Source organism: Dermacentor silvarum, chromosome 1 (assembly GCF_013339745.2).
Source record: "Dermacentor silvarum isolate Dsil-2018 chromosome 1, BIME_Dsil_1.4, whole genome shotgun sequence".
In the NCBI taxonomy this organism is placed as follows: Eukaryota; Metazoa; Arthropoda; class Arachnida; order Ixodida; family Ixodidae; genus Dermacentor; species Dermacentor silvarum.
The window spans coordinates 93,631,448-93,643,481 of record NC_051154.1 but is presented as its reverse complement, the minus strand read 5'-3'; the positions used below and the strand labels follow the sequence as shown (position 1 = coordinate 93,643,481).

Below are 12,034 nucleotides of genomic sequence, written 5' to 3'. Positions count from 1 at the left end.
ATTTTTTCGCCAGTCAGCTGCTCACCAACGCATTATTCGTCCATCACGATATAGCCGGTGCTCTTCATCTTCGACGCCTTTGCACTGAGTCAAAGTGAAACTACTGCTTGCCGCAACCGCTGCGGACGAAACCGCGGCCGCTATTGACGCGATCATGGATGGCGACCTTGTGGTTCAGAAGGCAGGCGGCCGACGCACGCACCAAGTCAAAACGAATCTACCGTTCACTGCAAGAAGTGCGGACGAAACCGCAGTCACTATGCACGCTACCATGGATGGCGACTACGCAGTTGTGAAGGCACGCAGCCGACGTGCACACCGAGTAAAAACGAAACTACTATTTGCCGCCACAGCTGCAAACAAAACTTTGGTGGTTATTGATGCGATCATGGATGGCGACTACGCACTTATAAAGGCATGCGGCTAGCCGTCAACGCGGTGTTACGCACGGCGATAAACGCAAGAATAAAGTCTTTAAGAGCACAATTAGGCACGAAGCGCTCCGGCATTGCTGTCAATCACTTGCCGCGTACGATTGCCGCTGAGGACCAAGGCGATGCAGACTGCGCCGCTTATTTTCCGTTGGAAACTAGCGCTGTTCTTGCTCTTCTGCGGTGCGCATTTTAATTTTTTTTATTCATCCAACGTATACGTCAGTGCGCATGCTATTGGCACCTACCCTATCTACAAACAGGAGAAATGCGCACGTTAGTAAATTACAGCCTCCGAGATTCAAGTGCGAAAGCTTAGGCGCGCTGCCCCTTTTCGGAGGTTGGGTGGCTACAAGCTGCTTGTGGATTTATTGCGCAGTTTGCGCGTTGCCGTTACATGCTGTGATGCGCTTTTTGATACTTGCGCGTGAGTAATGGAGGTTCTGTGGATCGAGCGCACCTCTCGTTCGCCATTTTAGCCACTTGGCGAGTGCGAGGCCACGAAAATTTATCAGTGGCTCGCGGAACCCCGACCAGAGGCCTGCGGAACCCACTTTGGGAACCGCTGCCTTAAAGGATACATTTATAGGAACAAGGTCACGCTGATGGTTTTCACATGCGCTTTTGAATTCTGCACGTAGTAGCACGTCCAAGTGTTTCTGTGCTTTTTTAAGTGACTGAAGTGCTTTTTAAGCATATCTCCATGGCACCACCGCTTCGTTGTAGTCCACAGTGAGGACTGCAATGAAGGGGGGGGGGGGGGGGTCATTTTTAGTGTTTGGATTGAATTTATGAATCATTGACCACTTACTGCTTTCACATGCATTGGCCACTATGAAAGCCCCATATAATATAGTTTGCAATTGCTTTCATAAACCTGCTCTAAAAGTCAATTTTACTGCTCCGAAACGCATTTTTGGCTGCTCCAAAAGCTGCTCCAAAAGGTGATGGGCCAGTAGCATCACTGTTTGTGCTGTTATATGAACCAACTCGCCTAAATCAATGTATTTTTTACTATTTCGTGATGTTATTATGCAGTAGGCGGTCACATGGGAGCAGGACATAGCAGCCATGGAGGAAGCAAGTAAACTAGGAGAGAGCATAACATCGCACAGCCAGCCTTGGCAAGCGAACTCTCCATGAAGCTATTCCCTTAGCTTTTTCCATTGCAGTATCGGCCCAACACATGACACCAGAGACTCAGCATATTGGCTGGGAATGTTTGGTTCCCGATAGTTTTTCATCAATGTACACTTGTTCGGCTGCCCTGCCATATAGCTCTGCCTGCAGAGCAGGAGCACTAATGACTACAAACTTGTCTAGTGGTTTCTTTCTTTATATATATATATATTTTTTTTTTGATCGTAAAGTCAGAGCACGCTCTGTGACGATCACGCGTTGGATCGATATGATTGGCTTTGTGTTGTGCAATGCTCTTTCCTAATGCTTACCTTCCTTCATGATTGCAGCGTTAGGGCACTCACTCCAGCTCGTTCAGTAGCCTCCTATGCGGTTACTCGTTGTGAGGCCCACTGTAGCAGCATAGCAGATAATTGAGCAAGCAAGGGTGCTCTGACGCTTTCCAGAATTTTTTCTAGAATTTAGGCCTTCATCTAAGTGACATGTTTAGTATTTTCCAGAGCTCTAACACTGATCATGTTCTTATTTGATTGATAGGCTGCACCGAGAAGCTCTCAAGCAATCAGCAACTGATCCTGCCTCTGGGAAGATTGATATATCTATTCTTACAACTGGAATTAGTGCTTCATCTCGTCAGAGACGTGCGCAGATGGCGTCTGCATTGCGCAAAATGCTTGAAACCAGAGCCAAGGCTCAGAGCCTTCCATACAACAAGGTCTTTGCAGATTTCAAGAACCAGTCAGATGTTGTAAGTTGTTGTGAAGCTTTCATTACTTAACTTTTGAGGGCTTGTACTAGTGCAGTCCGCTAGTTAGTTCTGATTGGGGCGGAGGGCTAGCTGTTTGCCACAACACATAAAAATTCCACAGTTAATTCAGCACTTGGCAGCAGTGTGGAGGCAGAGAGAGAGAAAACAAGGAGAGGAAAGGCAGGGAGGTCAACCAGACAAGCGTTCAGTTTGCCACCCTAGACAGGGGGTAAGGCAAAGGAAAATAGAAAGAGATTGAGAGTGAACACATGCAGAATAGGCTAAGTTAAGCATAAAGCCAATGAAACAGTTTTGCTGCTCACAAATGTTCACTGTGCACCCTGTACCATTGTGAGCAAAAGTTTGAGGAACTGCTATCGCTTCAACTAAACATTGACATTTTCTTCTCGTTCGATAGTGCAGAATACAATTAGGACTTGCACTGCATTGGTTGAACAAGTGCTGTACATTGTACCACTCAACTTATGGCTGCATTTAAGAAAAGGTACATGTAGCTTTTCATGGGTGTACAATAGGCAAGATAGCAGCCTGCAAAGACAATAACTGAAAAGCTAGGGCTTTCCAACTACGGATGGGTTAAAAGGGGTCTTGCTGTACAAAAGAGGGGTCCAGCACAATTGTTTTTGTACAGGTGTACTGCTAGAAGGCAAGTAGCAATCTAAATGGTATGATACAGTAAAATTAAAGTAATACTGCTGTAATTGCACTATTGTGATGTATATTTGGCACCATGCTCCAAATTTAATGCAAGCACTTGCATAAGATGCACTCTTAAAAATAAACTTATTAAATAGCTAGTAAATGCATGTTTTTACTAGGTTACTGTGTATTTTACTACCTTCTGACTAGTTCTGTACTAGCCAGAAATGCCTTCTTAGTAGCTTTGATTAAGTAACTACTAAGCAACTACTAACTTCTCTGGCCTTGGCCTATTATGCTGTGATTGTAAGTCTTATGCGAAATTGAGATAAACTGTAGTGTTCTTCATTAGGTTGGATTAACAGTTATATGCGACGTCGTATCACATATGTACAGACAGTAGGCTTTAGACATTTGTGCACAAAGCTTTGATTATTTAACCAAATACCTAGGTGCTCACCGGTGCCACATGTGCTCACTCTAACTAGGCCTATAAATACTCTTTTGGCACGTAAAACCCCAGAAAAAGAAATACTCTTGAAGTTGCTGTTTCAGTAAGTGTTGGCGTAGCACCTTGGGCGTTTTGTATGTGTGTTCTTGCTTGTCATTGCTTGTTGGAGATATTCTTACCCGGAGTGAAGTGTGCCTTCATGTCCTTGGTAATTATTACGTATATGTATATACCATCAATTAATGCCTTTATAGCGATAGGACGCGGTTCTTTTTTTTTTTTCATGTATATTTATTATTTTACTTTCTTATGCTTTTACAATACCATCGACTTCATATGACAATGCAAGCGGCACTTGTAAATCGAGTAGGCCCCATTGTATTGTTGATAATTATATTTCAGTTGCGTTAGTAACTGCACTACCGAGGTAGCATTTAGTTAGTACTAAGTTAGTGCTTTTTTCTAGCTTCATCATGTAGTGAAAAGTACTAACCATCATTTTACTACCTGCACTTACTAAGAAGGTAGTGCTTTTTGGGACTAGTAATGTGTTAGTATTTACTTAGTGAATATGACGACCTTTTTTTTTTTAAGAGTGTGGTCTTAGTATGCAGTGCGAGCTGAACAAAACAATGCTAATACGATTACTGTATTTGGGTTCTTGTGCCCGGCTTAGACTACGTGGTGGTGCATGTCCATGGTGTTGTACTTCTATAATATGGCAATTTTTTTGCAGATGATCACACGAGAGATGTTTGAGGATACCTTGAAGGACTTGCAGGATGACGGTTTTCTTGTTGTGGTTGGGAAGACATCTATTAAGCTTTGCTAACGTATGGCTATTCACCTGAGTTGTTTAAACCTGTACACTATGGCAGTCACCTCTGTAGTGGTAGGACTCATTTTGCTCTGGCAGGATTTTTTTTTATATATATACCTTCTCTATACCCCACTCAAATGTGTCATAAGCGTTGTACATTTGTTTCGTAATAAACATTTTACAGTTTAGGTGCTGTGGTGCTTTATTCCAGTTCATCCAACCGAAATGCAATGTAAAGAAAATACATAGTTCCGGTGTCTATATTACTCATATTCCCATACCTTTCACATTCAAACATGACAATCATGACTTTGACATGAATAGAATGAAAAACTTAGGAAAGAAAATAAAAAAAGTATAAATCAAAGCTTTCTTTGGTTCGTCCCCCACTTTATGTGGACAGCTGCATGACCGAGTAAACTTGGTCATTCCTTGAGCCTGTATAATCAAAGGTGGGCGAATGTTGATAGCAGTGCACAATGCGTCTTCACAATGGTTTTTAAATCTAATTTGTTGCGTGAGCCAATAGGGCAGTATACTGTCGCAGCACCCACATGCCTCAAAGCATTAAACAATACAGTAGAATCTTGATGATACGAATCTCACGGGGTCACGAAAAAAATTCGTATTAGCCGAAATTCGTATCATCGAAACACAATAAAACTAGCTAAATTAAAGAGTCAAGAGGTGAACTCACTCAGGCACACGTACGTAAAAAGCATTTACAGTATTGACCACTTATAACGTAACCGTTTATAGTGCAGAACTGGCTACAATGCGACCTTTTCCGACTCCTGTTTACCCTCCCATAGAACTCCATGTATACGCATACCGCTTCCAGTGCAGCCGTGCGAGTCGAAATTGCGGCTTCCGCGGGAAAATCTCGCCGACAAGGGCGGTAGCGAGCACGAGGTGCACCCACCGATGGGAGAGGAGATCAACGAGGGCGATGCCAAGTAGTAGCACGAGTCCAAGGGCGATAAAGTCGTCACCGCGCGCTGTATGTGCGAGTGAAAGCGCACGGGGGACGCGCGCCTGCATGGACAGCAAACGCACAGCGGAGATCAAACGCGACTTCCGTTGTGCGAAAGGCTGTGGGGGGTATGGGAGGGAGGGGGGGGGGAGGCGACACTGTGCTACGGCGCCAAATGCGTATCTTGCAACCGAGCTGGGTAACTGGCGATGCAATCTCCCCGCGCGAAAGGAGCAAAGCGGGAAGATAGCGCGGGAGGGAGAGAGTGTGGGGGGGGGGGGGGGGAGGCACTCCTACTCAGCCAACAAATGCGTTCTTGTACCTTGCGCCTGTGCCGGCTGTCGGTGTTGTCGCGCGCACCGTATCTTGGAAGCGATCTCCACACGTCTCTGACCTTTGTATGCGCTGTGCTTACGCACGCTCAGTTTCCGTTGAAGCAATAGACCGCACGAACCTTCGCTTGCTGCAGCGGCCGAGCGAAGGGACAAAAAGAAAAGCACAAAAGCAACAAAAGCCCACCGCTTCAAACTCTTCGCGCCCAGTCGCGGCCTCCGCGCTGTCCGGCGCCACGTCTGCGCCTCCGCACCAAAAGAGAAAGGGAAAACATGCGTGACTGCGCGCTGTTCTCTTTCGCGGCCGTCGGTGGGGCGGCGCTTATTCGTATCAACTGACGCGGGTCGAAAATCGATTCGTAACAACCATTCTCTAGCACGTTGCAAAGTAATGGGGCTCGGCCGGGACCTCGGAAAAATTCGTATCATCTGGAAATTCGTATTAGCCGTGATCGTATCATCGAGATTCCACTGTAGTTATGTAACCAGCAAGTTTCTCTAGCTGCCTACCTCAGCAGGTCTACCGGGAAGCTATATATAGCTTGACTTTGAAATCATCCTATAATGGTCTCTACACATTTTCTAAGTATAATTATTTTTAATAAATACTGCCGAAATTGTGTGGAGATAACTCTGATAACCGAGAGTAGCCAGTGTGGCACAAAAAGAAATACGTTTATAGAAAATTATATTTAACAACTGGATTGTGTCTATGCAGTACATTCTGTATGTAATAGGTTGCTAGAATATCTTGTATGGTATTGTATGTCCTCATGTGTTTGTGTTCTATGTGTTCACACTGCCCTTGCTATGAAATACGCAGGGAAAAAGAAGATTGTGGCACTACATGCCCGGTATTGCTGGGGAAATAGTCAATTCATTATTCAGCTTGTCTGCACGGAGACTACAGTTTTGCCTCGTGTCATATTGTGCAATTTCCTGTGCCAATAGAAAAATTGCTCATATAGAGGTTACTATTACTGCATTCTGGATATCTCGGTAGATGGATAGGATATTTCAGTAGAGGAATAAATTATTCATGGCTTTCTGTGACAAAACGAATTAAAAGGCATTTAGTGTCACGTACATCTGACGCATGCAGCAGAAAGCATATTCCCCATCTGCCGTCCAGGCTGCGAGTGGTGGCGCTGGCTAACACACCCAGGTTTAATTCTAGTAGATGAACATGAATACCCCAGAAAGCAGATGGCAAAACAGCGCTGCGGTAGCTCAACTGGCAAGAGCATCGCAAGCGTAATGCGAAAACATGGGTTCGTGCCCCACCTGCGGCAGTTTTTTTTTTTCATCCACTTTCATTCTCTTTAATTCAATTAATAAGTACAAATAATTTCCCCTATGCTGTCCTTGGTGTCCTTGTTGGCTTCTTACGATATAACCGATAAAAATTGTCCCTCTGATAGAGTAGCACACATTTTTTTTTACTAATTTTTTTTCAACATTGCCCTAAGCTCTTGCGATTTGTGATATACATGCACTTTTTTAATGATGATCTACCTTTAAATGCAGCACGCAAGCAACAGCAAACTTCAAACCACAAAGATTGACAAGCAGATTTTTTTTAGATCACGGTGACCTTTTAGCAAATTTGCTATTGCCAGTTTCGCCCGATTCAGGAACTTATCTGTATAAATTTGCTCGAAGTGAGTACTGCACTTGCATCCTTTCACCAACAGAAGACTTCCCAATGGAATGTTGGGGACTGAAGATGCGAAAGTTTTCTTGCAAACCATTTATTTTTAGTAAATATTGACTTAACATTCGTAAAATGAACTCGAATTCATTAACCTTACGAAAAATTTGGTTCTTGGCAGGTATGTAAATGTACACCGATTTTTCATGGAATCCTTGAGTATGTGTGCCTGTTCAAGTAATCCAACTGAAGTAGGAAAACTGGAGCTGGCCTAGGTGACTTTGGTAAAAATGAAAACACACATAGTATTGGCACTCTGCATTGGTGAGATCGCACTGAAATCTTTTTTTCTGCCAGCACTGTTGTCGCCAGCCGGGCTGCATAAGCTCGGGCTTTGAGGCCGTGTGTTAGGCATTGTGGAGAGCTTCCAATCGAAGATACCTGTGGGTTTATGGTTTACTAACTAAGGCACGGTTTTCATTATTTCACACAGTAAACATGCCTTAGTTTGTGGGGTATCTTTCATTCTGAAGAGACAAGAAAACCCTAAATTAAGAGGCACTCACTGATGCGCTTTAGAATCATTGTTCTCATGACTTTATGCCATTATATGTTGATTTATTCTCAATAAAACAATGTCCTACTGTAAACACTAATTAAATGCACTTTGATTATTGCACATGCATTACAAGTTTCTTTTTGTGCATGCATGCATGCACATGCTTGCTTCCAGTAAAGTATTTATTGATGCTTCAAACATAAATTCAAGTTCAAACAGCTCTTTAGGTAATCTCATCACATCGACGACTTTTCTACTGAACCTTACATCAGATCTGAATAATTGACTCCACACATATATGCTTTAAGTAAGATATCTTTGCAATAGAAATGTGAATAAACTTTGCTTAGAATAACTCGCCCATTTCAACCTGAAATACACTTATAAGTTCTGGTTTGGTCTTTCCTTCTTGTTCTACAATTGTATGTGTTTGACAGAAACCAGATTTCTAGAAAGTTTTTCGATGACATCCTATTCTGCTTCATAAATGCTTTTTTTCTAGCTGTTCACTTTTTGATATGTCATTTAATGAAGTGTAGCATGAAATCATAAATTAGGTTAACCATTACCATGAACATATGGTTTTCAAGCAAGTATTGCAGCATGACAAACTTGAAAGGTAATTGTCATTCACCAAGAATGTAGCATGAAGCAAAAAAAAAGGAAACCCAATACAGCTTTCTCCAAAAGACAGCGTTGCAGTTGAAAGATTTGTCCTGGTCCAGGATTCGAATCCGGGACCAACGAAAGTTGTATGTTCACCCTCGCGCTGTGATCTGCTAGCCGCCTAGTTCGCTCAGATAGTAAAGTGATGGCCCCCGAAAGGCGTTGGTCCTGGGTTCGAATTCCGAGCCACAACAAATTTTTTTCTCAGCCATGAAGCGCTCCAAGAAGTACGTATTAGGTTTCCTTTGTAGCTTCGTGGTATATTCGGGTGTATGACAATTTCCTTTCATAGACCTTCCTCAGTCTTGGGATTCCACTGAACTGATTTGCCATATTCTGCGTCCCTGTGCTTCAAGTTGTCAATTAATTTGCACCCACGCTGCTCTCTGCTAGCTGCCTGGTTAGCTCGGATGGTAGAGCAACCGCCTCTGAAAGGTGTTGGTCCTGGGTTCGAATTCCAGACTAGGCAGATTTTTTTTTTTTTTTTTTTTTTTTTTTTTTTTTTTCCAACTGCGAAGCTTCCTTTCTAAAAAACCTGTATTGGGTTTCTTTGAAGCTTAATGCTACATTCGGGAGATGACAATTCTTTTTATGAACCTTCCTCCATCTTGCAGCACTCTGCAGAACTTATTTGCCATGAAATAAACTGCTTTTTTAAAACTTGTAAAAGCTTTAAGAGAATAATTTCCTTGTGGCATGGTGAAATGTCTCTGCAAGTACCACAATACCGCCTGCAGTCATGTGTTACGCTTGGACACTAAATAATTGAATGGCATCTTGCTTCACAGATTTTAGCCATGACACCTGTAATTAGTAATTACATTATTTCTTAGACAGTATGTCCTAGTTTAATAATTACACTGTTTAATATCATACTGTTTTCTGAATAGTATAAGCAGGCTCCCTTTTTCTTTGAATAAGCACATCATGAGCACAAAAATACTCTATAGCAGAAAATCAATCCTTGATCATTCTGTATTGACAAAGATATCCACCAATGAATGAAGCCATTGCCTGACCACTTGTGTAACTACTGACTAGACAATTCCATACAAACTTGTTGAGAACCACAAACAGGTCCCACAGCTTAGTTGCAACAAATTCAAGATGGGGCACATCCACATTCTAAGCTCTGATTATGCCATAGCAATAACATCTTTCCAGTCACCATTAAGCTGCACTAGGCCCTACAGCACACCTGCACCTTGTCCTGAAAACGTAAGCCACTCCTGGTAGCAGTAAATCTTCCCCTCTGCTTTTTATTCTTTCAGTTGACAGTTCAGCAGTGCATCTTGTTTTTCTAGTCATGTCATAGTATAAAATATTAATTCCAGTTTGCTTACAATAATATTTCCTAGCAGAAAAAGCAAGACTGCCTGAAATGTCCCTCATCAGGGCCATATACCATTCCCATATACCAAAAACTAATGAATCCTGCCAGAGATGGTTTTGCTTCACCAGCTTTATCAATGAGCTCGGCAGTCAACATCAGGCCAAAAGCACAAATTGAATATCCGTAACAGCTCATTGCAGAGTGCAGAAAAGCACTGATTTGCTTCAGCTTTGTCGGTGAGCAGAGCAGTCAAATCCAGACCAAAATTAGACCTTGAATGTTATGGCCAGCTTACTGTAGCCCAGTAGGTGCAAAGGTTCAACTAGGCTTCCTAGTGTTGCACTGCCATGGCATTTGTGTCTCCAAAGCTCAAGCACTTTGTGCACTCTGTCCTTGCTGCTTTTATAATCATGCTTGATGGAGTGCAGCTCTTCTTCTGTGATTGGATCCTCTGTCAATAGGCATGCTTACTTTGTTTTATCTTCATGTATGGCAGAGGATGGGTTTTTTTTTTTCCCCCCTTTTTTTTTCTGATTTGATATTCTGTTTACTTGACATGAAGCTTCTACTAGACTACAGGGGCAAAGTGGTGCTGGGAACAGAATTTTGGTTTGAAGTTGATGGTAAATTGTGGTACATTCTCACCTTCAGTCCCATCCCGTTCTGGCCATATGAAACAACCACCAATGCAATAGGGCTACCATAGTAATTTTTTTTTTTATTATTGCTCTTTACACTTCATTAAACTTCACAAATTTTACCAGCCATTTCAGCTTTCACAGTCTTCATCATCACTGCTGCACGCTGCTAGAAATGAGGCTGATGCACTAAGCCACAAGGCAAGAGTAAATAGCACTTCAGCCTGGCCAAGCAACATATGGCACAACAAGAGCAAATACTGTTGCAGATGTGGTTGAAATGACACCAGAAAATGTTTTAAGTTCAGTGGTTGCTCAGTCTGAACATAGGCAGACACATTCTCATATCTGAAAGTCAGCGGGTTATATTGTGTAGAAATATAGACATATTGCATACATGAGAAAAAAAGAATTACGCTGTCAACGTTCAACATGCGCACCCTGTCAAGTGAAGCTAGCTTAGCAGAGCTATTTGAAGAATTATCAGGTATTGCCTGGGATATTATTGGCCTTAGTGAGGTTAGAAGAACTGGTGAAGCTTATACAGTGCTGACTAACGGCCACGTCCTCTGCTACAGAGGTCTTCCAGATAAGAGAGAATTCGGGGCAGGATTTTTAGTCCATAAGGACATGAGGTAGCAGTAGTTGTAATAAAGCTGAAGTGGAGGTATAGAATGAAGGTAGTACAAGTCTACGCCCCAACCTCCAGTTACGATGATGAAAAAATAGAACAGTTTTATGAAGATGTCGAATTAGCAATAAGAAACGTGCAGACTCGGTATACTGTGGTCATGGGCGACTTCAATGCAAAAGTGGGGAAAAAGCAGGCTCGTGAGCAAGCGATTGGAAACTACGGCATCGATTCTAGGAACACTAGAGGAGAGATGTTGGTAGAATTCACGGTAAGGAATAGGCTCCGAATAATGAATACCTTCAGCAACAGGAAGTGGACCTGGAAAAGCCCTAATGGAGAAACAAGGAATGAAATAGAGTTCATACTCTCTGCCGATCCCAGCATAGTGCAGGATGTAGAAGTGTCAGAAAGGGTAACGTGCAGTGACCATAGGTTAGTGAGGTCTAGGATTTCTCTCAATTTGAAGAGAGAAAGAATAAAATTACTCAAGAAGAAACAGGCCAACCTAAATGCAGTAAGGGTAAAAGCAAACCAATTAAGGCTGGTGCTCGCAAGCAAATATGCAGCTTTAGAACAGGAAGATGAAGACAACATAGAGGTAATGAATGAAACTGTAACTAGGTTGATTTCAGAAGCAGCAATTGAAGTGGGAGGTAAGGCACCAAGGCAACCAGTAGGTATACGCTCTCCCAAGGAACAAAGGACCTAATAAGGAAACGGCAGAACATGAAAGTGTCAAACTCGAGAGGTCAGATAGAATTCGCTGAACTGTCGAAACTGACCAACAAGAAGAAAGTAAGGGATATCCGAAATTATAACGTGGAAAAGATTGAGGAAGCAGTAAAATATGGACACAGCATGAAAGCAGTGAGAAGAAAGCTTAGCATAGGACAAGGGAAAATGTATGCACTGAAAGATAAGCAGGGTAATATCATCAGAAATTTCGACGACATAGTAAAAGCAGCGGAAGGATTCTATACTGACCTGTACAGTTCCCA

General features: G+C 42.6%; 1 protein-coding gene across 2 annotated transcripts in view; it reads left to right on the top strand.

The window, feature by feature from the left end:
* Positions 1-4,438, top strand: part of LOC119432598 (DNA replication licensing factor mcm4-A-like) — an 89,297-nt gene extending 84,859 nt beyond the window's left edge. For both annotated transcript variants that reach the window (XM_037699762.2, XM_049671025.1), the window contains exons 21-22: positions 2,109-2,319; positions 4,167-4,438. In XM_037699762.2, coding sequence (XP_037555690.1) covers positions 2,109-2,319; positions 4,167-4,262 — 307 coding nt within the window. In that variant the 3' untranslated portion in view covers positions 4,263-4,438. The remainder of the gene's footprint in view (positions 1-2,108; positions 2,320-4,166) is intronic.
* Positions 4,439-12,034: the final 7,596 nt, after the last annotated feature.